The sequence below is a fragment of the Natrix helvetica genome (genome assembly GCF_964273705.1).
Source record: "Natrix helvetica genome assembly, chromosome: 2".
Taxonomy (NCBI): Eukaryota; Metazoa; Chordata; class Lepidosauria; order Squamata; family Natricidae; genus Natrix; species Natrix helvetica.
This window is the reverse complement of record NC_138552.1, coordinates 27,331,536-27,359,332: the sequence shown is the minus strand read 5'-3', so window position 1 is coordinate 27,359,332 and position 27,797 is coordinate 27,331,536. Positions and strand designations below refer to the sequence as shown.

The 27,797-nt window shown below is 38.6% G+C and overlaps 2 protein-coding genes across 2 annotated transcripts; both read right to left on the bottom strand.

Annotated features, from left to right (window-relative positions):
* Window positions 1-12,585: 12,585 nt before the first annotated feature.
* LOC309385767 (granzyme A-like) lies at window positions 12,586-20,118 on the bottom strand (the record flags this gene model as incomplete). The annotated part of the gene is made up of 6 exons (XM_081940471.1): window positions 12,586-12,744; window positions 14,414-14,677; window positions 15,790-15,928; window positions 17,879-18,014; window positions 19,596-19,700; window positions 19,977-20,118. 6 exons carry the CDS (start codon window positions 20,116-20,118, stop codon window positions 12,586-12,588), a joined length of 945 nt encoding a protein of 314 aa, XP_081796597.1.
* Window positions 20,119-22,443: 2,325 nt separating this feature from the next.
* On the bottom strand, window positions 22,444-27,034 carry LOC309385766 (granzyme A-like; the record flags this gene model as incomplete). Its single annotated transcript, XM_081940470.1, has 4 exons — window positions 22,444-22,812; window positions 24,496-24,762; window positions 25,773-25,908; window positions 27,003-27,034. The coding sequence occupies 4 exons, from the start codon at window positions 27,032-27,034 to the stop codon at window positions 22,660-22,662; spliced, it is 588 nt and encodes a 195-aa protein (XP_081796596.1). The 3' UTR covers window positions 22,444-22,659.
* Between the last annotated feature and the right edge of the window lie 763 nt (window positions 27,035-27,797).

Sequence of the window (27,797 nt, the reverse complement as noted above, 5' to 3'; positions counted from 1 at the left end):
TGTTTATAACATTGTGGTTTTCTTATTTATTTTTGTGATCTGAGCTTTCTTGGTGTTGCCCCTTCACCCCCCGCTGGCAGAGCTCCGGCCCCTCCCGTGTCCTGTATAACCGTTGTAGTGTCATCTGTTTTTTCTAGGTTCGCTTTGTTTTTTTCCATAAAGGCCTGTGCCTCTATGGGTGTGTTGATTCTGATTCTTGTCTCCTCCCAGAATATCAGCATACCTTCAGGCATCAACCATCTAAACCACACCCCCTTCTGGTATAATTTATTCGCCAATTGCGAATAACTTTTCCTTTTTTCCCTAATTTTTTTGGGAATCTGCTTTAGAATGGTTATCTCCCTATCGTGGTATGTCAGTGTTTGCCCCCTTTGTACACCCAGAATTTCATCTCTTGTGGTTTTCCTAAGAAATTTAATATGAACCTCCCTGGGTACATTATGTGTTCTGGCATATGCTGAATTCACTCTATAAGCTAGATCTATCTCCCATTCCATCTGCTGTTTATCTTTGTGTATGTATTCAGCTAGAATGTTAGTCATAATGTCCCTTATATTTTCCCCATCTGCTTCTATTACATTTTGAAATCTAAGATAAAAGGACATTCTTTCAAACTCTGCTTTCATTTGTTGGATGTCAAGTTCTTTGTTCCCCTTCTGTAAGGCCTCTACCCCCCCCCTCGCCTCCGCCACCCCACCCTCCACAAGGTCCAGTCTCTGTGAGTTCTTAAAGATTTGGGCTTGATTCTGTTTAATTTCATCTTTCATTTCCCTTAACTGTTTCTTAATTTCCTCCTGGCCTTGTAAAATTTGTTGAAGCATTTGTTGGAAGTCTATCTCTGTAGTCTTGGGTTGCATCAATTCTGATATCTTTGACTGTGTAGCTGGACTAGACGTTGCAGACGTTGGAGCAGAAGTAGCAAAGCCAGGCTTTCCAGGAGGTGGTCTTTTTGGAGACATGGTTTATGAAGCAAGGAGATCAGTCAAAGTAGAGACTGGGCAGCTGGAGAGGTAGAGCAGGCAGGCGAATTCAGAAGGCAGAGGATCCAAACAGATGGGGATTTCTTTAGTCACTCTAGCAGTAGATGAAAGTTTTTTTTCTCCAAAGAGTTCAGAAAGTAGCAATCCACAAGAAATTCCTCTGGGTGACTCGGAGACAAAGACCGGAAGCCTGAATTTTAAAGGTGGAGTCAGGTTTCACAGTTCATGAAGACAACGGAAGTGTGCCATCTTGCCCTGCCAGCTTTGGGCTCAGAGGCATAGTAAAATTTTTAAAAGTTCAAAAAGTTCTCAGTTCATCCATTAGTTCTGGAGCTAGGTCGAATGAAAATCACTTTTATAGGGGTGAGGCATCATTAGTTGGCTCTCCCCCCTCCTCCTCTCTGGGGATGGAAGGAAAGTCTTTTCAAGCCGCTTGTCCGAGGGAGGGGGGGAAATCCCCCTCCCTCTAGCCGCACCTCTAGCAGGGATCCGAAAGTTTAACTTTTTAAAAGTGCTGAAAAGTTCATCAATTCAAAAGCGAAGGAATGCAGAAAGGAAGCCTCTCACCATACTGCCGCTGCTTCGTTCGGAAGTGTGTTCTCCGATCGGCATGGGGCGAGACGCGTGCGCACGCACGTCCTCCAAAACTGCTCCCCGATGCCTAGAACGAAGTTTTTTTTTCTTAAGGGTTAGGGGTGTGAGGGTCTTGTAACTTGACAGCTTTAAGACTTGTGTGCTTCAAATGCCAGAGTTTCTGAGCCAACATTTTGGTTGCTAAGCAGGAGCGTTGTTAAGTGATAATGATATTATATAACACTTTGAATTTAGCGGGTACCTTGAAGAAACGTAACTTTGAGTTTCAAATAATACTGATTTCGTTGTTGTCTTAGGTGACATCTGTGAAAAAAATTCAGGTGCTCAGGCATGAAAATGTGCCGCTCAAACACTATACTTTTCTGCTCACATTGAAAAAAAATTAGAGGGAACATTGGTCATGTATTCAGTCTGTTGCATAGATCAGAGACACAAAAGGTGGTGTGATGTGGGGAGTCATTTCCTGAAACAGTACGTGAGAAATAAAACCAAATTCAGCATCTCATCAGTGAAGTGGTTTACATCTTCTTGTTTCTGTGGTCACCAGTTTTACATAGAAAAACACAATTGGTTTGACAAATAAGGAAAGCATTTTCTGTAAAAAAAGAAAAATGACATTGCAAAAATGGAAGCCATGAATAGAATGAAAAATGGAAAGTTTACAGAAGCTCAAACTATTACATTTCAAAAACAAAGCTTTAATTATCCAAATTAAATAAATTTTTGGCTTAACTATGAATAGGGAACTATCATTTGCTGAAGCTAACATTTATTTTTCTTGTTTGTTATATTTTTTAATCCAATCAGTTAGAAGATTCACAGTAGATTCTGAAAATAATACCTGCCTTAAATTCTTATTCCTGAATTTCCAAGAAGCATCTAGAAACCCGCAAACATTGCATAAGCGTTCCTAAACATTGTGAAGTGCGAGGAAAATCAAAGTGTTTTATTTAATTTCAGTTGGGAAGAGAGGCGCTGGTCTTTATTCCTGAATTATCATCCTACTTCTAAACTATACAGAAAATCAGCTTAGCAAATGTAGCATCAAGATTTCAGTTAGAAATTGTTTTCCTGTCAATTAACTAACAGGAACCAGTATTTATAACACTGGCACTTTAGGATGAAGGAGGATGATGCTTTAAGCATGAACTATTGTAAATTCGTATTAAATATCCTAAAACAATAGTTTGTGAAGACTGAGATGTTTACATCTTTTGTCTTAAGAGAGGCACGGTATATAGGACTATAGGACATATAGTCCTATATCTAGGACTATATGTAATAGTCCTAGATTTGTAGGGGACTTTTAAAAAACCAAATTTAATAACAAACGAGGAACTGAAAATTTCACATTCAGTGTCTGTAATGGAATCCTGCAAATGATAGACAGTCTCAGAGCTATTTCAGATGCATATTTTATTCTGAGATTACGATTGAACTGTGTATTTCTGTTTCAGAGACTTTCTCTCCCTTTTTTAAGGGAAAAGAAGTACAGGACCAGTGGTGGATTTCCAATTTCTTTACTACTGGTTCACACGGGCATGCGCTTGTGCGTGCGACTCTTCTGCGCTGGATGGGTGGAGACTTCCACCGCTACTACCGGTTCACCCGATCCGGTCTGAACCGAGAGCAAACCACCTCTGAAAAGGGACTATTGGATTGCAAGAATTTATGGAAGTTTTACTTGATTTGCAGAGATACTTTCTTTTCAGCAGAATCCCATAAAAGAGATCTCACCTCTTCGTAGGTTTTTTTTTTTTTTTTTGGTCGGATGTAGCCGAAAAGGACATTTATTCTTATTTCAAGAGCTGGATTGCTGGATTGCTGTATCCAGATGGAGCAAGGGAGTCACATGCCAGATTAGAAGAGGCTGAGAAGAACAATGGTGCCACAGCAAGGAGGAATTGACTCATAATCATATGAATACTGGTTGCTTTTTATACAATGAAAATATAAACAAAAAGTACTTCAATTTAGTTTTATCCAGCCCTGACAGGCCTTTCTTCTGATGCAGTCCCTGACATGCCTCTTAAAGAGCATAGACACCCTTTGATTGGGAAGATGTTGACCCAATCAATGGCAGCCTCTGAACTTCTAGATGTTGTAGGAGAGATGCCACAGCACCGAGGCATCCCCTTTTTCCTCCCCTTTTTCTTATATTGTTGCAAATCTTGATACATTATATTGTTTTGATACCATGATATGTAAACAATATTAATTAAAATTATTGCCAATCACTTGTTTAGATGGGGGATCAGTGGCTCAATGACTAAGGCACTGAGTTTGTTGATCAGAAAGATTGTCAATTCGGTGGTTCGAGTCCTTAGCACTGCGTAACAGAGTGAGCTCCTGTTACTTGTCCCAGCTTCTGCTTCCCACTTTGGTGGGAAGTTAACAGCGTTCCATGCGCCTTCGGCATTTAGTCATGCTGGCCACATGACCACGCCCAGCTCCTGCTGCTTGGTGCCTTCAAACTGGCAGTGAAAGGCGCTCTGCATGGCTGGAGAGGGGGGTTGCGCGAGCGGCTGTTCAGCTCCCGCTCGCGTGCCTCCCAGCCTCACAATGCCCTGGCCCAGCTCTCCCCGCAGAGACAGAGTACCACCGCATAGCTTTTTCGGCGGCTTTCAAACCGAGTCTTCCGGCAGTGGCCGCTCTGGGTGTATGCTCTATGGTTGTACGCTCGGCCGGCAGCTAGCCCAGAACCATAGAGCGTACTCTTTGGGAGCCCGCTCACAAGAGAGCAGCCACCTAGCAACCCCCTTCTTCAGGCTGGGCACAGAGCTGCTCACCAACCTAGCGGTATCCTGAAGGCACCAAGCAACGCGATCACCTTTGCCTCCCCCCGGTTCCCGCGGCTTGGCATCTTCGGGATACTGCTAGGTTGTTGAGCGGCGCTCTGCCTGGCCGGAGGTGGGGGGTTATCCAGGGGGCTTATTTGTGGGGGAGGGCTTATATTTTGCCCAGAAAAATGTGGCATGGCCTTATTATCAGGACATGTCGTATTTTGGGGGAAACATGGTATATTTAATTTCATTAAACCTCATAGAATGTCAATATTACAAGCATAAAATAATTTGATTTTTAAAGCCTAATTTGAATTTGAACATTAAAAAATAGACTGCTGCAGATTATGTCAAAGTGTTATACAACAAAGTTTTCAATCTTGAGCTAGTTACTTAAAGTTAAAGTAGTATTAATCTAGGATCTGGACAATTCATAGTTAAATGTCACTTCTGTTATTAGAGTGCCTGGAAAGATGATCAGCCTCAGCCTCAAATATCAACTTCTGAGGTTAACTGTTAAAATGATATCATTTTTGACTAGTTTTTAAATGAGTCATGACCACTAATTCATAAAATAACTCTGAACACTAGTTTCATTTTCCAGCAGGGTTTTATACTTCACATTGCAAATTCAAAGGCAGCTAAATGTTACCACGCATCAATATATGGAAATTTAAAAGAACCAAGCCCAATATGTTGCATTTTCTAGTTACTCATTCTATTAGCAATGTTTTACGTTTCTTTCCAAAATTTGGTATCCCATTCTCTCTCTGATGCTGCTCCAGAATTGCAAAAGAAAGGCAATCAAGAGAGCAGAATATATTGGCTCAGGATGATGGGAATTGCAATTCAACACATTAGGAAGACTCTAAGCCAAATGAATATCTCTGTATTGTTTATTTGATAATATTTGGGTGGGCCTTTCCTTGCCATGTGGCTATGGGGAATATAGCAAAGGCTTACCAATGGCTGATGCTGGATATAAAGTTCTTTCATTAGTAAATGATGTTATCTGCTGTTATCCACAGTGGGCTCAATGCTAGGATATACAGTATTTATCACCATAATTTCCCAAAATCTCATTATTACATTGGGGTGCTAGATGTTGTTTTATACTGTTTAAGACAAGGGTGTCCAACCTTGGCAATTTTAAAAATTGTGGACTTCAACTCCCATAACTTTTTGCCTTGTGTAGTATCACACTATGTTATCAACCGTTAAAATGAACAAGAATAAAAAAAAAAAACTAGCCCACAATTATGAAAAGGATATTCTGAAGCTATATCATCTTGGAGGGATTGATCATCTTGTTGAAAATCTATTTATGTTGGTTGATAAGACTCGACCGACTTGATGGCACATAATTAGTCAGCCAAGCCATGGGGGAGGATGAAATACATTGAGGAAAGTTATTTCTTTCCACATCTGCAGTTTCCCTGCTCCAGTTTATATTTTTATTGGCTTTCCCCCTTCTCCAGAAAGTTCAAATATTTATAGATCCGGAATTGGGAATCCCCAGGGAGCAATTTTTTTTGGGGGGGGGGAATGACAACAAAAGTAAAGAATTAAGCAGCTTTCCTCTTTATTATTTCTTAATTGAAATGGCTCCGTAATCAAACATCTTTTCATCTTTTGGAAAAACTTTGGGCTATTATATGCATATGCTATGCAGAATAACTGTTTCCAGAATCCTTACTGATTAAAGCTAATATCTACCACGAAGCACAAGTGTTAGAAGTAGGATGTTTCCCTGAAAATAAGACCTCCTCAGATAATAAGCCCAATTGGGCTTTTGAGCACGTGTACTAAAATAAGCCCTCCCCCAAAAAGATTGACATTAAATTAAACTGGTAAAGAAAAGGAAATAAGCGGTGAAACTAAGCATTATTGGACAGTGTTATCTTTTTTTTATCTATTTTATTTTTTCTATCGATGGAAATTTTGTGAACATTTTTTACTTTTTAAAGTGAAAGTCTCAGATTTTCTACCATTTCTTTTTTTACCTATGGATTAAATCTTTTCCTTTATTTCTACAATACTGGTTGGGATGGATTCTTTCTTTTTATTTTGTTTCATTTAAGAATTTTGTTTCTTCTAAGCCTGAAACATAAAGATGATATAAAAGGAATATAAAGAGGGTAGTGATCTTAGAGGGAAAAAAAAGTTACATTGCCACTTGGAGGTTGAGACCTGGAAACATTGCTTTTTCTTTTTTCCCTTTAATCATTTTGACCTTGCACGTCAAAGGCTTCCGCTTGTTTATAAAGAAGAGCATGGGTTGCTTACGCAGGTGCTCTCTGGATGCTTGTTGGTAGCTGGAAAGAAGTAAAAACAAAGATTTGTTTTTAAACTAGAGTGGCAATGTTTACTAATTAGAAGGATGGCACTACATCAAAAAGAAACCATAACATTACAACAGATTATGTTTGGAATTCAAAAATTATTAGAAACAACAGAGAGAATTGAGAAGAGATGGGAAAATATTGAAAATATAAATTTTAATGTGGTAAAACCTAATGGAAAAATGGAAGATATCCAGCAATTGGAAAAAGTGGAGGCTAGAGTCCTAAAAATCCAAGGGAAAAATGAACAAAGAGGCAAGATAACCGTGGATATTGACAGTGAACTGAGTGTGGTTGGAGATGGAAAGAGTGGAACAAGGAAAGGGAAGATAGATGGAAAGGTGTTTTACTTCAGATTTCAAGGTATAGAAGAAGAAAAAAGAGAAGAATTGATGGACTTAAGGAGAGAAACTTTGACAAAAACACTATTGATAACCAAAGATAAGCTGATTAAAGAAGCTGATGGAGGGTTTTGAGATTTTACAAGATAGGTAACAAGCAAGAAGTTGCGAAGAGAAGTCCAAACAAATTTGACTAAGGAAATAACCAGAAGACTAATTCCACAAATGGCAAAAGAAATAGGACTACACTATTACTGGAAAGACACGGGTTGAGATTGGTTTGGTTTGGTTTGGTTTATTTGGATTTATATGCCACCCTTCTCCAAAAGGACTCAGGGTGGTGTACAACATTAAAAAACACACATCCCAAAAGTTAAAAAAGATTAAATCCATATCCAAAAAAACAAACCGAATTTAAAAAAAAACAATACATTTAAAATAAGTTAAAATTAAAATTAACAGGCCAGGCCGGCTTGCTGGAAAAGCCAACTTTTTAGGGTGCGTCGGAAGGACCGGAGGTCAGGGATTATGCGAAGCACGTTAAATTTAGTTTAAATTAGAGCATTATGTTAAAAATGTAGTGATAATGGATAAAGTTAGGTAAATAATTGATAATGACTACAATGTATACATATGTGTTGGTTTGATAAGAGGAAATTTGGTATAAATTTTAAATGGTGAAAAAAAGGAAAAAGTAAGTTAAACTTAGTTAAACTATTGTTAAATAAATGACTGATAATGATAATAATGTAATAATTTGTATTGACATGATAAAAGGGAAATTGGATATAAATTGTAAACAATGATTAAGAAAAGAGGCCTAAATGTTTTGTTAAAATTAGAGCATTATGTTAAAAAGATAGTGATAATGGATAAAGTTAGATAAATAATTGATAATAATAACCAGTGACGTGCAGGCAGGGGAGGCAGGGGAGGCAGGGAAAAAATTACTCCGGGAAGCCATGAAAGTGGCTGGGAGAGGCGCGCGGCTTGGTTTAGCCTCCCTGGAGCAGCAGCCTGCACATGTGGTCCCATTCCCCTTGCAAGGATCCCGGGCTCGCCTGATGCAAAAAATGCCTAGGTAACATCATCAGTGCTAGAAGGGGGAGGGGAAGGAGGAGAAAGGAGAAGTTTCTCTTCTCAGAAATTTCTTCTCAGTGGAGCTGCGGCAGCCTGTCTGTCCCTTTCTGACATTTCTGAGAAGAGAAACTTCTCCTTTCTCCTCCTTCTCCCTGCCCATTCCCTTCTACCACTGATGATGTTACCTAGGCATTTTTTGCATCGGGCGAGCCCAGGATCCTTGCAAGGGGAATGGGACCACATGTGCAGGCGGCTCCTCAATGCCAGCCTCAGATCAGCGCAGCCGCAGACCCCTTCATGTTGGCTTAGGAAGGAGGGGAATGGGACCACGTGTGCAGGGGAAGGGGATTGCGGCTGTGCTAATCTGAGGCTGTGCGCTGCTGAGGAGCCGCCTGCACACGTTTTCCCATTCCCCTTGCAAGGATCCCGGGCTCGCCCGATGCAAAAAATGCCTAGGTAACATCATCAGTGGTAGAAGGGAATTTCCCCATTTTAGCGAAGGGGGAAAAAGTCTTGATACGTCACGTGACAACAACATGACAACGTGAGTTTGACACCCCTGGCCTATAAGGTCAGAACTTGGGCTGAACTTGGGCAGAAGGAGATGGCCTGTCTTCCATTAGAAGAGAGAGGTGAATGAGCAGTTATTTAACTATTAAATAGAGATCTTAGGAATGGCCATATATGTCATTCTACAAAATGAAAGACCTTTTGGGGGGAAAATGACAGATATGCTCCCGAGTTACCAAACTTCGATGAAATAACAACAGGGCAAGGCTGTTCTTGAAATAAGATCAACACAAGGAAGTTTCCTGCGCTTTCCAATTCAGCAGACTATTATGGCATGTATTTTGAGACTGCTTTCCTTCCACAGCTTTGAATCTGAATAGAGAACTTGCTTTGAGTTTTGCACTCGTTATCCAAGAGACTGCATCTGTAATAGCTTCACTAAATGTGACCCATGAGCATAACAAATGTAAAAGAAAAACAAAATACATTTGCTGTCTAGCTGGTCTTTGGTTTCAATACCATTTTAACTATTAAGTATCTTTCATGTGTAGCTTTCTATTTATAGAAAGCTCAGCTAAAACTTGAAAATAAATTCAGATACCACAAGTTCTTTAGCCAATTAAATACACCAAAATGGAAGTGCAAATACATTCCTATAAGGCAGATACTTAACTGGGCCAGTTTTCCAGCACCCAGATCACAATCACATGATCTCGGGGCATTGCAGTGGCCAGAACCTAAAGAACACTGATAAGCACCACGGATCAATGCCATTGAAAATTGAGAGGGTTGCTGAATGAACAGTTGTTAAATGAGGACCACACCTCCTCTTGTTTACTTTTCTTCTCCAATTGTGGATCAGAATGGAAGAATTTCGCAGTTGGCACTGGGCCCAGAGAGCAGCAGAATGTTTACTGTTGCAACTGATGGCACAGTTGGTGTCAGGAACTATGGCAATGTGTTAGCAACTCAGTGACACCTTCTGAAGTGTGGCTGCTTCTTTTCATAAAGATCCATTATGTTTGTGTTGATTTTTGTAAGAAGGTAGCACAAAGTGCTGCAAAGGATTGTAACAGGAAATAGAAAGCTATGCATCCTATAAAGCATACACTTCATTCATACTATAAGCTTTTTCTATCTGATATCTTTGGACAATGCCATAAACTTGCTGAAGGTAAATTTAGGTTATTCTGGTTTAAATGATGTTGCAAGCTTGCAAATCCTTCAGCAAATCAAAATCTGCAAGATGGCAGTCCCAAAGGTGCTTTTTCAGGAGGCAATTGGACTTTCTTGTTTTTTCTTGGAAGACGTTTCGCTTTTCATCCAAGAAGCTTCATCAGCTCTGACAGGATAGTTGGCAATGGAAGGATTTATATTCCTTGCAGACAGCTGGTCATTTGTATCCTTTTAGAGGGCCTTTGAAACACTTGGAGGTTTATCTATGTCCTCAGAGTCACCTGAGTAGTGCTCCTGGTACCTATAGTCTGCATTTTTCTCTCTCTCTGGAAATCCATGCCTACTTCCACACCATTCAAAAGGTGTTCATTCCAAATTGTATAGCTATAACTCTGTAGAGATTCTCAGTCATCCAGGTCATGGTTGTCCCAGAGGTGCTTTTTTAGGAGGCAACTGGACTTTCTTGTTTTTTCTTTGGACGACGTTTCGCTTCTCATCCATTTCATGCCTCCCGAAAAAGCACCTTTGGGACAACCAAGTGACCTCCAAGTGTTTCAACAACTTGGATGAGAAGCGAAACAACTTCCAAAGAAAAAGCAAGGAAATCCAGTTGCCTCCTGAAAAAGCACCTTTGGGACAGCCATGACCTGAATGACTGAGAATCTCCACAGACTGCAAGATGGCAGATTTTGTCATGACTGATACCCAGCATCAGAGCTTAGATAACACTGCAGTGTCTTTCATCTATCCAAAGTCCTATCCAAATTCTCATTCCTGTGAGTAGATTAGATTGAGGGATGGTGACTGATTTGAATGAGATTTTGAATTGGTATTAGTAAGTTGCTGTATTCTGTTGTTTGATCTCTCCAGAGGAAGAATGGATTAAAATGCCACATAATATAATAATATATGATGTGATGCATTTCTAATGTGTAATAATGTACATGTTTCAATGTGTTATTTTTACTTCAACATTTAATTAAACAGAAGTGGAAGTAAGTGGTGGAGGGGAGGAAGATTCAGGTATCAAAAAGAACCATTTAAGTCCTTTTTGATGATCATCTAAAGGTCCAAAGCTGTTTTTGATTTCTTTGGGCTGCAAACTCTTCTTGAACATATTGACAGTACTGGACTATGGATTGCAGTCCTTGCCACTCAGAGTTGCACCTGATGCAATCCTAATACAGATGCAATTTCTGTATTACAGCCCCAAATTGAATAGCCTTCAGTGCTATAGACAGAGGGGGGGGGCACCTGAACTGAGGGGCTCATCTTGTAGCACTATATTGTCAGTCACTTTATCTTGTTCGTCCATGTGGTCAATTGGTAAAATGCAGGAAAGATTTACAATAATACAATACAATACAATACAATAGCAGAGTTGGAAGGGACCTTGGAGGTCTTCTAGTCCAACCCCCTGCCTAGGCAGGAAACCCTATACCGTTTCAGACAGATGGCTATCCAACATCTTCTTAAAGACTTCCAGTGTTGGGGCATTCACAACTTCTGGAGGCAAGCTGTTCCACTGATTAATTGTTCTAACTGTCAGGAAATTTCTCCTCAGTTCTAAGTTGCTTCTCTCCTTGATTAGTTTCCACCCATTGCTTCTTGTTCTACCCTCAGGTGCCTTGGAGAATAGTTTGACTCCCACTTCTTTGTGGCAACCCCTGAGATATTGGAACACTGCTATCATGTCTCCCCTAGTCCTTCTTTCTTTTAAGCTAGACATACCTAGTTCCTGCAACCGTTCTTCATATGTTTTAGTCTCCAGTCCCCTAATCATCTTTGTTGCTCTTCTCTGCACTCTTTCTAGAGTCTCCACATCTTTTCTACATCGTGGCGACCAGAACTGAATGCAGTATTTATCATTGCCTTCTCTCATGTGGTATGAAAAGTTACTTTTTTCTATTGTCGTTGGGCTAATCATCTATCTCTAGCTTCATCCTGTATTACTGCTGTCCAATGTAGGTGCTTGCTTGCTTTAGCTGAGCCAGTGGGATGATCTTCATGCATTGGATGACCCTGCTGGTCTACACTGCTGGTGTTCCTTGCTCATCCTTCCTAGGAACATCCCCCTAAATCTCCTCACTTCAGTGGACTATGTAGCACCTAATTGTGCACAGAAAAACCTATTAAACTGGCCAAGATTCAGTGGAGCCACAAAGGAAAATGCCACATTCCCTGTCAAGGCATGCTTTTGGCAGTGGTTCATTATATTGTTGAAAACGCTGTATCCCAGGTCCAGGAAGCCAACATTCAAGATGATCATGCTGTAGATTTCACATTTTTTCAATCAAACACATTTCTTTTGGTTAAGCAAATGACACTTAAGAGACAATTTATTGGTACCAACAAATTTGCTGCCAGCAGTGGGAAAACTACCTTAGCATTCATTATTTTCTTTTTGCAGGGTAGATTTTTCAGTGAGCAGATAGTGCAAACGCTGGCGGCCAATAAACTTTCTAAGCAGAAATTTCTATTTCATACTCAAAGTGTTTACTTTTTGTAAAAAATACTTTTTTTTTTTGCCAGAGAATAGAAACCTACTTTAGTACCAATGGACTGAAAATTAAAACTGTTCTGGAGAGGCTGAGTTTTCAGGACCAACCTCAAACATTTACAGTATACAGTCTGTAGCCAGTATTGCTAGCATTGAAGGAGTTCCCATCATTCTCTTCTCTGTATGTAAAAGGGAAGCTGTAATGCAGGGACCGAGATGGGAAAAGGGTTACTTAAGCAGTCACAAGCTAACAGAAAAGCTTCCTCAAATATTGTTCAGTCAATGTGAATTTTCATCTATGATGGTCTTTATCCAGGAGATATAGGTGTCTGTGAGCAGAGTATAGATGCCAGGATATTCAGGATGGTCACATTTTTTAACAAAGGAGACAATGCCTCTTTGATGCTCGCTGCATATCAAAGGCCCACCGCCATCACCCTGAGGAAAAAGACAGACAGGGTGTGTGTTTCCATTCACAAAAGCTAAGACAACTCTGCTGATGTATACAGAAAAAGTAACGGAAATCAGCAGTTAGATGATCCTAAATATAATTTTTGCTTTTCCCACAATTGAAATTCAATAGGAAAATAACAACTCTGGCTAATAATTTTTTTTATTTATGTTTAACAATTTAAATATGTTCAGTTTCAACGAAGCTCAGTAATTTTATTTTGCACAAATCTTATTTCTCCCATAAAATAAAAAGGGGCAGAAAAGGTTGCTTCTCCCATACCCATGACATCTATGCACCACTTCTGGGGTCCTTGGATAAAATAATAATTTTAAAAATTCACTGGTGGAAGAAAAAAGTTGCCTACGCCTAAGACACGTCACACCATAAAGGAGACTGTAATGTATCATGTTCTTAATTTAATGAATTCTGAGAAATATGCAACACTGGCTTAAAAATGGCAGGCACTGTCAAATGATCAAAGCCCTGCCCATTTTTAATAGGCAACATCTCACACATACTAAAAGGTAAACGTAAAGGTTTCCCTTACACATATGTGCTAGTTGTTCCTGACTCTAGAGGGCGGTGCTCATCTCTGTTTCAAAGCCAAAGAGTCAGCGCTATCCAAAGACGTCTCCGTGGTCATGTAGCCGGCATGACTAAACGCCGAAGGTGCACAGAACGCTGTTACCTTCCACCAAAGTTCCTATTTTTCTACTTGCATTTTTACATGCTTTTGAACTTCTAGGTTGGCAAAAGCTGGGACAATTAACGGGAGCTCACTCCGTTACATGGGGATAGGAATTCAAACCTCCGAACTGCCGACCTTCTGATTGATAAACTCAGCTTCTTAGCCACTGAGCCACCGCATCCCTCACACATACTACAGACAGGTAAAAGGGGATAGGACTTCAAGTTCCCCATTTGATCCACTGTTTTGAAGCCAAGGAGTGTTGCTGTGGATCATCCTGCTGATTCATCAGTCAAAGAGCCAGATAGTGTGGCTCAAACCACGTCTTTCCTTACGTGGTTGTAACAGTTTTGAACTGTTCCTCCAAGATCATCCCTGTGAGTCCCTACAGATGACTAAGCCTCCTTCAGTTGACCAGCAAAGAAAAATCTTATTTCTTCTATTTCAAAGAGGACAGTCTTGTATCTGAAGAGTTCTCAGATCCAGTCCAATGTAAAAGAAAAGAAATATCCTATAAGAAGAGATAGTGGGAACCTGACACTTCGATTGTTTGCACATTAACAGCAGACACTGCAATGATCACAAAAGTCCCATCGTCACCCACTTTCACATAGTGGTGAAATCAACAGTATAATTATTCTCTCTTCCTAAATTCACAATGTTATTGTGAGAATATATCTTTCTGCATACAATAATGTACAATTTTTGGATGAACATTTGTATCACCTCTTTTATTCTAATTTTTGAAAAAAGCATTTCCTACTCTTTATAATGTAACCATATTTGGAACCTCCTTCAATTCCGGTGGACTAGTGGCCATCCTTGTCTCTGGGGATAGTGATCATACAATGGGGCCACAGCTAAAAAAGTGGATTTCCTGACCCCTTATTCTCCCACAACCACATGGGGGGGGGTCTATGGAAGTGATCCAGCAAGCAACCTTAATCTGCACAGAGTTATCTTACCACACATAAATCCTTCCCGCTGTTCTTCTCTCCAGCACACACCATCTTCGTTGTCACCAAAGGATGAGAATTATAATGTTTCTTGTCATTGCAAACATTTCTGTCAACGATGGTGACGTTAATTGCACGGAATTTCTTAAATCTCCTTCTCTTACTAGTAGTTCCCCATCCTTTCACTATGCAGGAAGTTCCTGCTTTGATATCATGGGTAGAGTTAGGAATTGGAAGGATGTTTATTTTAAGCTTTGTTGCCATAACATGAAGCTGGTAAAATAAAAATAGAAATAGCTAATTTGAATTAATAGGTTTTGATAGAGGCTGATGATTCTACCACTCTCTAATCTATCTCAGATTTGTGGGAACGTAATCTTCTTTTCTTACCAGTTGGTGCACTTTCACACTCCAATAAAAGGGCTTATTTGAGGTCTGAAGATGAGAGGTAAATCTCACATTCCAGTGCTGAGATTGGTAACTCTTTTCTACTATAGATCAGAGATAAATCTTTCCTCTCCTTAATGCTGGGACAGGTGAAATGAGAAAATATAGGAAACCAATGGAGCTGGAGAAAGAAGTAGGTAAAATGGAAATCTGGAAAATCTATTTGGCCTACAGTCCATGGATTTCTTGCCTGGCTTATAGCACACCCCAAAATAACTGATGGAATCCAAAACTGGTTCCAGATAGCACATTGGTATTTCCCAGAAAAGAGTAAGTACTTCCGCAGAGAAATACGTCTAACATCCCCAGAATATTATAGCTATAAATAATCCCTTTTGAATGCCTGCTAAGTGAAGGAGATAGAATGAAGTTGAGTAGTCATACGAAACAACACACAATACATTTTTGATAATGGAGTTTTAGCAGACCTACCATGTGAAAACGTTTGCTGTTACAAATTGCCCTGCTATTATAGTTCTTGATGCATTCCCAGGAAATTACTCTGCAATCTGAACAAGCAAAAATGCTCTTGAGTGACAAGCAGGCCTATACCGCCCAAACTGTGGAAGTTCCAATTTTGGGCTCTTGTTGAAGTTGAAGTCTTTTTCACTTCCATTTTTCCATTTAACTCCTCTCTCTTTGATTCTTATTTTAATTATGCATTTTGACTTCTTGGCTCTAGTAATTTTGAAGTTTTTAGGTTTTTTGAACTATCATTATACAGTAATGATCATTCCTGATTTGCTAAACCTTATTGGTTTGATTATTTTATTAGGTTATTGTTTTATAAATTGTAAATGGATTTGTTGTGTTTGGTCAAGAGCCACGAAATAAACATGTATAAATTTTAATTACACACTGCTGAAGGATCATGCTCATATCAATAAGCACAATGCTATAGGTTCTTTTTTCTCAGAACGTTCAATGTACAGATTTACCTTCAAAAGCATGATATCATTTTCAAATGTTTTTGGATTAAATCCTGGGTAAAAAAAGATTTTGGTAATGTTTATAAAATCTTTTCCTTCATCCTTAATTATGGCTTGTCTTCCAACACCAATATATGTTTCTTCACTCCTAAAAAGATAAATTAGAGTATGTAGTAATTCAATATACGGTAGTAATATTTGTCTTCATATATCTGTCCTTCCTCCTACAATGTTTATCTTTTGGCATTTTCCCCAAAACATCTCTCAATGTTTGAAATGCCACTTTACACAGCATAATGCCAACCACATGTCTGCAGGAACATAACTCCAAGCATCTGGAATTAGTAGTCACTATCAAAGAACAATTGCTGCCTATCCCAAGTCCTTGGGAAGGATTTGATAGGTGGCAGAAATACCAAATCCAGCCTGGCTGACTACACAATGAACCATAGTAACAGCAACATTAACAAGAATAATTGTTTGTTTGCATAGCTAATGCTCACCCATTGATAGAGGTTCTTGTAGCGGTCAAGATTAACTATAGGCCAGGAAAAAAAACCTTAGCGTGATATAGATTTAGCAATGTAAATATGATGAAACTACAGGAATGGAATTTTTTTTACACAAACATGACATTGGAATATTATTCTTCCAAAAATGTCAGAAGATGAATCTCACTTTCCTTTCTTCTTAGAGTTTATCTTCCATGTCACATTTCTCACTTACAATGGGATTTCTACTCCCTGTGATTTATTGACTGATTAATTGATTGATAGGTATTTAACAATTGTGTTTTTCTAAGGTGACCAACCGTCCTCCTTTAGGGAGGATAGTCCTTCTTTTGTAAGTTCTGTCCTCCCTCGAAAAGTGTCCTCCTACATGTCCTCCTTTTTGATATTTGAAGACTAATCTGTTGCGCGTTATGTGACGTATTTGTATTGGACATGACAATTCGTCAAGGCTCGGTATAGTGCAGTATAAGATGCAATTATGAGACGCATGTGCTCCGCACGGGAGACCTTGAGAGAGAGCGCTGCGTGCAAGTGGCTTTGTTTACTTCTTACCGAAACACAACACAGCACATACGCACACTGTAGACTCACGGCACGTCAGCAATTGAATGATTCACGGTAATTATTTCTTTCTCAGTGAATATTCAATTATACAGAGATAAGTACAATTCACGTTTTATTAAACAGTTTTTAATGGTGTTTTTTTTACTTCATCGCAAGTATATTGGACAGATATTGAATCTTGTGTTGAATTTTTATCTAAAGAAATGCTAGACATTAAAATAGATGACAATTGTCTCTTTGAAGAAATTAGAAAACTGAATGTATATTTAAATTCTGAAAAATTAATACAATGGGAAAATCAACATGCTGAAATTGATAAAAGATGGGTGGATATTTTCAGCCATTTCAAAAATGAACATATTCCATGTGAACATTTATTTATACTTGTTCAATTTATGTTGTGCTGCCCTGAACTAATGCAGCAGTTGAAAGAGTTTTTTTCAATTGCCAATGATTTTTCGACAAGTGAGAAATCGAGATTGAATGTTGATACTCTAGCTGCAGCAGTTGCCGTAAAATTCAATATGAAGGATATTTCTTGTTCAGATATTTCCAATATATTGTTAGAAGATGATACATTGACAAAAAATATTAATGCAATGGAAAAGTACTCATTTAAATAATAATTAACAGGCATGTAAGCATAATTACAATATAAAATGTTGCAAATGTTTTTATTATGCATATATCATATTTTAGTGTATTATTGTTGCAATGAATAAAATATTTCTTTTATTTACGATATATTTTTTCCAATTTATTTGTCCTCCTTTTCATTGTAAAAAAGTTGGTCACCTTAGCATTTTGGACAATAAAACGTGTTTTGTCCTCCTTTTCATTGTAAAAAAGTTGGTCACCTTAGTTTTTCTGAGTTGAGTTAAATCCTATGGGGGGGGGGGGTAACACTTTCTAGCAATTTATATTAGAAATCAACACTAGATATCTAGTTGGAAAATGTCTAATAGGATTGCCTAAATGGATGCAATGGCAAGAAAAAAATTGAACAATATGTGGATACTCACGGAAAGCAATGGGCTGCTGTTAACACCCAATTGTGGTTGATCAATGTTCCTGCACATAATAAATGTTTGTGTTTGATGAGACCAACCACATATGGTACTGTATGTTCTTCCTCTTCAGATAGATCTGCAGATTGACCTATGAGAAAAGCCAGTTGGATCAGGTTGAATAAGCACATCATATAATTATGAACTAACTATTGAAGAGCTCCATTCACTGACTGTAATCATATGAAAGGAAGAAAGCAAATAAAGATGATCACACTAGTTCTGCTTCTGCAGTTTTCATATTTATGGTGAAGTTTCGGTTGCTAGAATTTATCTGCTCAGTTTAGAACCCTGCCAATCAAAATTTTAAATCATGTAGCGAGCCCGACAGAGAAGACTTTCCTATGCATGTGCAAAGGGTGACCGAAGAAGTTAACATTAAAGCACTTATTCCTTCTATCATTATATGTATTTACAGTAGGATATTTTTCCAGTTACCATTGAGGAGGGTATTGTGATTTTGAATTTCATTTCACAGCCTGAGATTTTGTCATGGGAGGTCTAATAAAAGGACTGTTGAGGAGGCTTGTCCATACACAAAATGGCAGCCAGTGGCAAACCCGCCATTTTATTGAAGGAAACATGTGAAGTTGCTTCCTGTCATAGGAGGCTCCCTCTCCTTCCTCAGTTTATTATTTTTTTAGGAGAGGGGCAGTAGAAGAGTGGGACATCATTCTTTGCAAGACAGTGGAGCCAACCTGTTTTTAAGCAAAATCTACATGTTTCACACGTGTGATAGTTATAATCTTTAAGCCACCAGCTTGAGCTCTGAAAGAATAGGGGCTGCCACAAAGAAGAGGGAGTCAAACTATTTCCCAAGGCACCTGAGGGTAGAACAAGAAGCAATGGATGGAAACTAATCAAGGAGAGAAGCAACTTAGAACTGAGGAGAAACTTCCTGACAGTTAGAACAGTTAATCAGTGCAGAAGTTGTGAATGCTCCAACACTGGAAGTCTTTAAGAAGATGTTGGATAGCCATTTGTCTGAAATGGTATAGGGTTTCCTGTGTAGGCAGGGGATTGGACTAGAAGACCTCCAAGGTCCCTTCTAGCTCTGTTATTCTATTCTAATACTATCAGAGAGAAATGCAATAAAAGTGTTTTGCATTTGGATACGCAAAATTCAAATGTCTGAATAGCAACCTCAAGTGCAAAATGAGTGGAAACTTTTTAAAACTATTGAAATGCTTTTCTATTTTGGAGAGAAACTATTCCTTTGCTCTAGGTGTCAGCAGGATCCAATGCTTTTATCAAAATGATCAATCAATCAGAATGGAGCTGGAAGGGACCTTGGAGGGCGACAGACATTTCCACCTCTTTCATTTAGCCATGTGACATCACAGAGCATGCTCAAAGGGCATGAAATTTGCATCATGCTTCCCTTTGCTCCTCTCCTGTGGTCACCTCTGCCTTAGAACAAATCCCTCCATGTATCATTGAGGCTTTGAAAAAAGGCTTTGTTTTAAATCTTTTAAAGCCTTGTTGGTGCTAGAAGATCAGTTGCTCGTTGGAGATGAGCATGAAGCTGGAGCTGGTGATGAGAGAATCTTCTGTTTGAGAGGTTTCAGTTTCTTTAGATCACCTTGTTCTTATTATGCTCCCATTCACCTTTAAACAATTGCTGTTGCGCAAAGGCAAAGTGAGGAAAATACATTCACAAAATAGCACTTACCTCTCTGGTTTTTGAGAAAGAAAATGGTAATGGAAAAGCACAAAAGAAACAAAAGCTCCATAGGTGCTACTTCGAGTTTGCCATCAACAAGATGTTCAATATATACTGAACACATAAAAAACCCCAGGATTCATTTGCGAAATGCATTCTTGACAAGTTCAGAAATATTCACTGGCAATAAAAAGTCTTTGGAGAAGGAGGTATCATTTCTAGGCACCAGAGTTTAGCAAGGTGTGCAGTGGAGAAAGAGAGAGAAATTAGCTGTCGCTAATAGATTTGTCACACAAAAAAAGGGTAGGTTAAAAATAGTGTAGGCGGAACACTAAACCTGGAGAAAGACTGAACAAGTCTACTAGAGGCTCACATGATTGTGACATCAACATTCTGTTGCTCCAGCCACTTCTGGAATTGTGTGATGGGATGAATGTTCATCATTCTTTGGGACAGATCTTTGGAAGATCTGTAAATCCATCAGGAAAAACTCTGGAGGAAGGGTACTGTCCCCAAGGCTTATATGGTGCATTCCATACTGGGACAACGGGTGACTGATCTCTTTCAAAGAAGAGCTTATTGTAGAAGTTCACCATGTAATACATAAAAGGAATAAACAGTTATTCTGTTTTCATGAGAATTGTATACTTGAAACCCGTTAATAGGCATCTTAATTTATACGTTCTAGTCTATTCTAAAAACTGGTGGCTTTGTAGCAAGGACAAGCTAAAGAAGGTGGGTTCATGTACAGTAGAAATGCAAATAGAGATCTTTTACATTATTTTTGTACTGTGTTCTCCTATTTTCCTGTCGTTTTCAAAGCCTCATTATTTATTACTTGACAGTTGGTGAGAAACAGATGAGGTTGGCAGACTAGGCAAGCATAAAACATTGGCACAGAAAGTTTCATTTCACATAGTTGTAGAGTTCATTGTGATCAAAAGATAAAAGAAAATTCTTAGAAATTTGCTGTTGAGCACAATTTAGGTTTGATTGGGGAAGGGCCAAATTGTCAACAATCATAAATACTCCTGATTAGCCATTTTAATTTATTTCATCAGTACAGAATCATGTGATAATGTAATTTTCTGCTCAGTGAGTGCTCAAGAGAATGAACCAACATAAATAACTAAAAAAGTATATTAGATGAAAATGCTGAACAATGTTTCATGCCTTGAAAATAAAGAATAATTTATAAACTCATAAAGAAGGATTGACTATTAAAAGTTCCACCAAACAATGTTGTCTTCATCAGCCATTTAAAAGTTAATCGAGGTAATAGTCTTTGGTTGGGAAATGCTATAAAAAAGCAAAGTATTCTCTAATTTCATTTATCTAAGTGAAATTGGCCTCACATTGCAAATCCTGGAGAGAAAAAAATCTGTCATCTCAATTGTCTTGATAGATAGATAGAAACCAGCATCTGGATTCAATCCCGGGAAAAAACCCAGATGTCTGCCTAATCCTGGCATAGAATGTTCTTGTGTAGTATATTCTTTTATTCTTTCAAATATATTGGCAGGGTTCAAACATTACACTACAAAGACACACACACACACACACACACACACACACACACACACACAGAGAGAGAGAGAGAGAGAGAGAGAGAGAGAGAGAGAGAGAGAGAGAGAGAGCGCTCTATTCATTCTTGTTTCAAACATGGCTCTGCAGTTCTAATCTCATTGTGAGATAATTGGATCTCTATTCTAATCGGCTCTATTGAAGACTACCAACTTTGGAAAATGATAAAAACGGAAGCAGGTAAATTTACCACACCCTTTATCAGTGCTAGGTGCTACTATTTGAAATACTCCACAAAGAATCTTGGAAGTCAATAGATACAGTATGAAAGGTTCTAGTCAAGTCTGCTTTGAGGTTAGGCATTACTATTGTTTTAACTTGCAGAGCACATTCACATGATTTTGGTGATACAATCTGTCAGCTGAGAACACTTGCAGTCAATTTATTTAGGATCCAGCCTGTCACTAGGTGAACCAAAATGGTTAACTCTTCTTCCACATCCTATTTGTGACTGGAGTGCAAGTCCTATCAAGTTTATTGTAAACATTTGGTTTTCTCTGTACTTATCCTGGAGGAAGTGCATACAGCTCTCTGTTCTAATTTCTACCCAAATCCTTAACAAAGTCAAGATCACTCCTTGACTGTTTTTTCCCAAGCAGTGCATGAAAAAAATGAGCTTTTTGGCTTGGTGTCCTCTCACTTCCTCCACCGTATGTTTATCATATATGTCATGCCTTACAGATAAACTACTCTTGAAGTCAATCCTCTGCCTCATATCATCTCAGACAAATAGTTGTCCAACCTTTGTTTGAAAACATTGAATGATGAAGACTTCTAACTGCAAGAGGCAAGTGGTTCCAATGCTTTCAAGTGCTCTCACATCACCACTCATAAAAGTGGTGTACAGATCCATAAGAAGTCTCAAATGATAAAGGACTCATGTATGTATATTTGGTAATTTTGCAATTCCAAGGTACCTCCAATTATAAGAGAAGTCCAATTATGTTATTATGCATTTAAAAGCCATTCCCAGTACAGAAATTCATTCTTCCAAATGCAGGAAAAGTCTGAAGTTTGCCACAAGCAAACGCTGGATACATAGCACAGATGAACAACGAGAACAAAAGAACCAATAACAAGATAATATTCAAGAAGGATTTATTTTTTTCTGCTTTCTGAAAATAAGCTACCATTCCATTTGTAATAAACATTGGAATAACTTTATCTAGCAGATTAAATGCACACACAGAGAGAAAAATAAAGAGAAATAGTTTCTAGAAACTTTTGCTTAGCTTTTATAAAGGAAAAGAAAACTTTGTAACAAAACTGCATTTAAACAGAAAACCTAAATACCCAAACTGATCTGTTACTCTGTAGATGAATTTATCTGAAATTGTTGTTACTTTTAGCTGGCAGTTTTTGTGTTGGCTAAGTATGGTGTGACTAGTCAAATACATCTGGAGGGAAAAGGCTGGAAAAAGATACTCTTAAAGGAATTATAATGAATGAATATAATAAAAAAGAATGCCAGCATCAAATGATAATTCTGTTAATTGCGTTGTATAACACTCCTCATCCAATACGAATATCTATCTGTCAGAAGGGTGTAGACACCAGGATAATGAGGATTTCCACATCCTATACCAAAGGCAACGATGCCTCTTTGTTCCCCTTGGCAAATCAAAGGACCACCAGAATCACCCTGTGCAAGGGAGAAAAAGGGGTGGGTGGAGAGGAGAGAAATTTTGCATTATTCCAGTAGTCATATTTTATTTATTTATTTGTTTAGATTTATAAACCGCTCCCTCTCCCCGAAGGGACTCGGGGCGGTGTACAGTCAGAGTAAAAAACACAATACATATATATAGATAGAGGAGGGGATATACAGACTGTACAGTAATACTAAAATTAAAAACATTAAAATCTACCGCTAAAATCTACCCCAAAATTAAAAATAACTGCCAGGAGGATAAGAATAAAACTATAAATGGGCTAGGCCAGCTAATTGGAACAGGTGGGTCTTGAGTTTCTTACGGAAGGAGCGGAGGTCAGTGGTGGTTCTAATATCGGGGGGTAGGTCATTCCAGAGGGTTGGGCCCATCACAGAGAAGGCCCTACTCCTGGGCGCCGCCCGTTGGCATTGCTTGGTGGACGGCACCCGGAGGAGTCCCTCCCTGTGAGAGCGAATTGGTCGCAGGGATGTGTGGGGTAGGATGCGATCCCGCAGGTAACTAGGTCCTGTGCCATGGAGCGCTTTAAAGATGGTAATCAACACCTTGAAACGCCTGAAATATTTAATTTATTTATTCATTAAATCTTTATGCTGCCCATCAGACTGATACAGTGTTTCCAATTTTCCAATTTTGGCTGGCTGGGAGGGCCCCCTGCAAGTGCCCCATTCAGGTGACTGCAGAAAGGGGGCCACAGGATGCTTTCTCAGTAGGCGAACCCTCACTCTAGTATACTTTGGCACTCCAAGGTCAGAAGTGGAGAAATATGCTCATCCTGGTCACAGAATCAACCTTCTGCCCTGAAGCATGTAAACAGTGGCGGGACTTCAATTGCCTAGTTATGGCTTCCATATTGACTTTTTTCATACTCTGCTGCCCCCTCTAAATATATACTTGTCCTTATTTCACAAAACCAGAACATGAATTTAAGCCAAAATATATATTTTTCCCAACACCTTTGAAGGAGAAGCGGAGGGGAGAGGAAATAGGTGCGAGTGTTTCTGTGTGCATGTATCTGTCTCTGTGTTTGTGCTTTAGCTCACTCCCATCACTGCTTTCTTGATAGGAAATGACCAAATACATTTAGTTGCCTAAAGATACAATCTATTCTACAAGAGTGAATTCTGAATAAGTGAAGAATGTGGCCATATTTAGGCAGACAAGGTGCCAGCTACACTTCACGCTTCCGAAAAATTCACATTCTCTAGTGCCCCCTCCCCCCAAGTGCTCCATCGATAAGTACAGGTAGTCCTTGACTTAAAACAGTTCATTTATTTCATTCAAAGTTGCAAAGTTCACATAACAACTGTGGCAAGAAAATTTGTGAAATGAAGTAAAATTCACTTAATAACTGTCTCACTTGGCAACAGAAATTTTGGCTTCAGTCAGGCTGATAAGTCAAGGACTGCCTGTACTTCTTTAAAAAGTACCATAATGCTGCCAGTCTGGGAGGATATATAATTCCAGATTTTTTTTGCAATTGACTTTATGATGGGAAGATTTTCCTAATTTTACAGTTGTTATACTGGTAGCGTAGGACTTTGATTTCTTAGAACACTAGAAGCATGCAAGTAGGATTACTCATTCGTTCAAATTCTGCTGGTATACTATTTTTGCATTTCAAACGTTCAGAGCAGGTAGATAGATATACTTACATGACATGCATCCTTGCGTTCTCTCTCGTTACCGGCACAGACCATATTCATTGTCATTTTTATCTTGGAATTATAGTGATTTTGATCATTACAGATGTTTCTTGGAATGACAGTGACATTAATTTCACGGAGAACAAATGATACTGCATTATTCTCAGTAATCCCCCAACCAGCTACCAGACATTGTGTTCCTGGTTTGAGGTCACTATACACCCGAGGAAGCTTGACAATGGCAACATTCTTGTTAAGGATTGCTTGTTTATTAAGCTTAAATGAGACAAGAGGGAAGGCAAAAAAGATTAATCCTTACATGTCAATATGGTGTGTAATGCATCATATGTTAGACTTACACCTTGGAGAGTCACCCTATCTCAGCCTGACCTACATTACAATATTGTGGAAACACAATGGGTCTGAGAAGCAACATTTATACCATTTGAGCCCCTTGCAATAAAAGCAAAGTATAATAGTAACAACATGAATACTTTGAACTTCTTCAATATGGGCAATTTCACACCTGCTGATCATTTATATAGAAATAAGAATTCTTTCCCCCTGCTCTCCATCTCTGAAATGAAAGGGAAAAGCATGTTTCCAACACATAAGTGTGATAATATTCTTTATTCCACTGCTGCCATCATCAGTGGTGGTTTCTATGCCAATGGAATGGGCCTCAACTGTTAGGCTCCTCTTATGGGCTGTTTGTCAGCCCTTTGAGGTAGGCCAAATCAACAACATGAGACAATAATTGTTTCTTTTATTCTCCCTCCCTTCTCAAGGCTAGAGCTAAATCCCTTGTATACTGCTTTCTGTGGTATGGATAGCTGTGTCAGGGCTACTTCCTTCTATTCCCTAGGAAAGAAAAACGCTTGGCTCCATAGATTTAGAAAAAGGTACGTTTGCTATGAGAGAACAAATGCAATACGTTTCAGGCAAGGTCTGAGGCAAAAGCGTGCAAAGCAGCAAATTGAAACTAATTGTATAGCACAATCCCCTTGTAGCTAGGCAACTCTGGCTCTGCATACGAAGTTAGAAGAAATAACCTTAGAGATAAGCAAAGCCAAGACCGTATTTGGAAAGCTGTAATGAAAAATTCTCCACTGGTCCCACCACCATGGCAGCTAGCAGCAGGGTAGCTGAATTCGGCTCCCCATAACAAAGGGAGGTCCTAAATATGGTTGTAAGTTAAGGACTCCCTGTATCCATAAAGAAAAGTAGAAACATATTCTTGCTGTCCTTCACATGTATATTATTTATGTATAACCCTTAGAATATACCTGAAGAAGAGCAATGTCATTCTCCCTTGTGATACTATTATAGTTCGGGTGAGTAAATGTCTTATTAACTTTGAAAACTTGTTTTGTTATGTCTCTTTCTGAATGAATTCCAAGAATAACTTCAATGTTATTTGTTCTGAAAAGCAAAGAGTATAAATAAGAATTGAGTAAACTACATTTCTAGCAAGGGTAATTACGTTATAATCTCAGCTGAAGGATATCAAGTTTTATCATTTGGCAGTTCAATCTTCTGTGTTCCTTCAGAAGTAAATTCTACTGCATTTAACATTGTTTATATCCTGGCACATAAATTTAAAATTTGGAGACAGCAGGCTTTACTTCAATTTTCATTAGAGTATTATTTCAACAGTGGAAGTAAATACATATTTTGATAGAAGATGCAAAATACTTTCAATGGCCTATTTCTGGCTATGTTCAAAAATAAATTACAATACATGAACATTCACACCTATATATGGATATTCAGGAGATGGAAAATGAAAGGGAGGTCAAATTATTTGCAATTTTCAGAAAAACAAGAACACCAATAATGTGCAGGGAGGCATGTTCTATTAATGTCATGCTGTGCTCTACATGGAATAGAAACAATTGGAAGAGGACTTTTAAATTCTCTAATATTATCTATGAAAGTTGATTCCAATCTCTGGCCAGTTTCTCCCTACTGTGGCTTATGACACTTCATCTGGCTAGACCCCAACCCTAGGGGTCTAGATTTTTTGGGCTGTGTGTGTGTGTTTGTGTGTATGGTCAGAATTATTCTTATTGGGTTTTATGATCATGGAATTAGAAAAGAAGCATGAGAAACCAATTTTGCATATGGTGGCGAGATTATTGCATGCAAGACGTTGGGAAAGTAATGAAATATCTACAATGGAAGTTAGGATTATAACATTAACCGAACTTGAAAAAATAGCAAAGTCTTTCCAATCTGGATACAGGGAAAGAAAGAAAAAAGAAAAAAAAATCTTTTGAAAAGCTGGTAACCTTACATAGAGAAGAAAGAAGAAAAGATTAAATTGATGATTTCTTCATTTGGGAATTAAAAAAAGACAAAGAGAATGGTGAAAACAATAAAGTGATAATTACTTGATAGAAAGAATGTGTATTTTCTTCCATTTCTTTTTACCCCCCTTTTCCTATTTCCAATCTCTTTTTGTACGTATTTATTGTATTGAAAACTTCTAGTAACATATAGGCCCATACACTTACACAGAAACATAGGTTGGATTTCTTTGCTTCATTGTCACCACTAGAATTTATGCCAAGAAGCTGGGATAGTGAACAATTTACCTGAAAGATGATACCCAGCTGACAATTTTGCTTTTGTTGAAACCTTAGGTTTTGCTCATCCCTAAATTGCAAGACTATGTTATGCTTGAATGAAATTTTATCTTGGCAACGTTTCAGTGAGGTCTCACTCACCATCTTCACTCACCCAAAACCCAGCCTGAAGATAGCAAGTGAGACCTCGCTGAAAAGTATATGTTTGTTTTCGTAGATTTTCACGGGTGTAGGTGCTGCTCTTGTTGCATTCGGGTCTTTTCCTGTGTAAAATTGACGGTATCTTGGCTATATACATACATACACACACACAAACACACACACACACATACAGACACACATACATACTCTCTCACACACACACATTATATATATAAAACAAGATTTTAAAAAGAAATAAATAAAAACCTAGCAAAACTTCCGAACTTACATTATGCAGTGAGCTGCTGTTAATACCCAGTTTCGTGTGATCAGGGTCCCCCCACAAGGCATTGGGTATTTGATCTTGGCCATAAAAGGTCTTGAATGTGGAATTGATTCTTTTCCTCCAATGATCTGGGCACAGTGATCTAAATAGAATGGAGAAGCCAAGCTAATCATGAGTCAAAAAAAACAATTAGCTAAAGAGGAAAAAGGAGCCAACGCAACATGTAAATGTTTCATCATATAAAGTGCTCACAGTTTGTGTTATGGTGGCTTATCACCAACGGATCAAAGCAATCT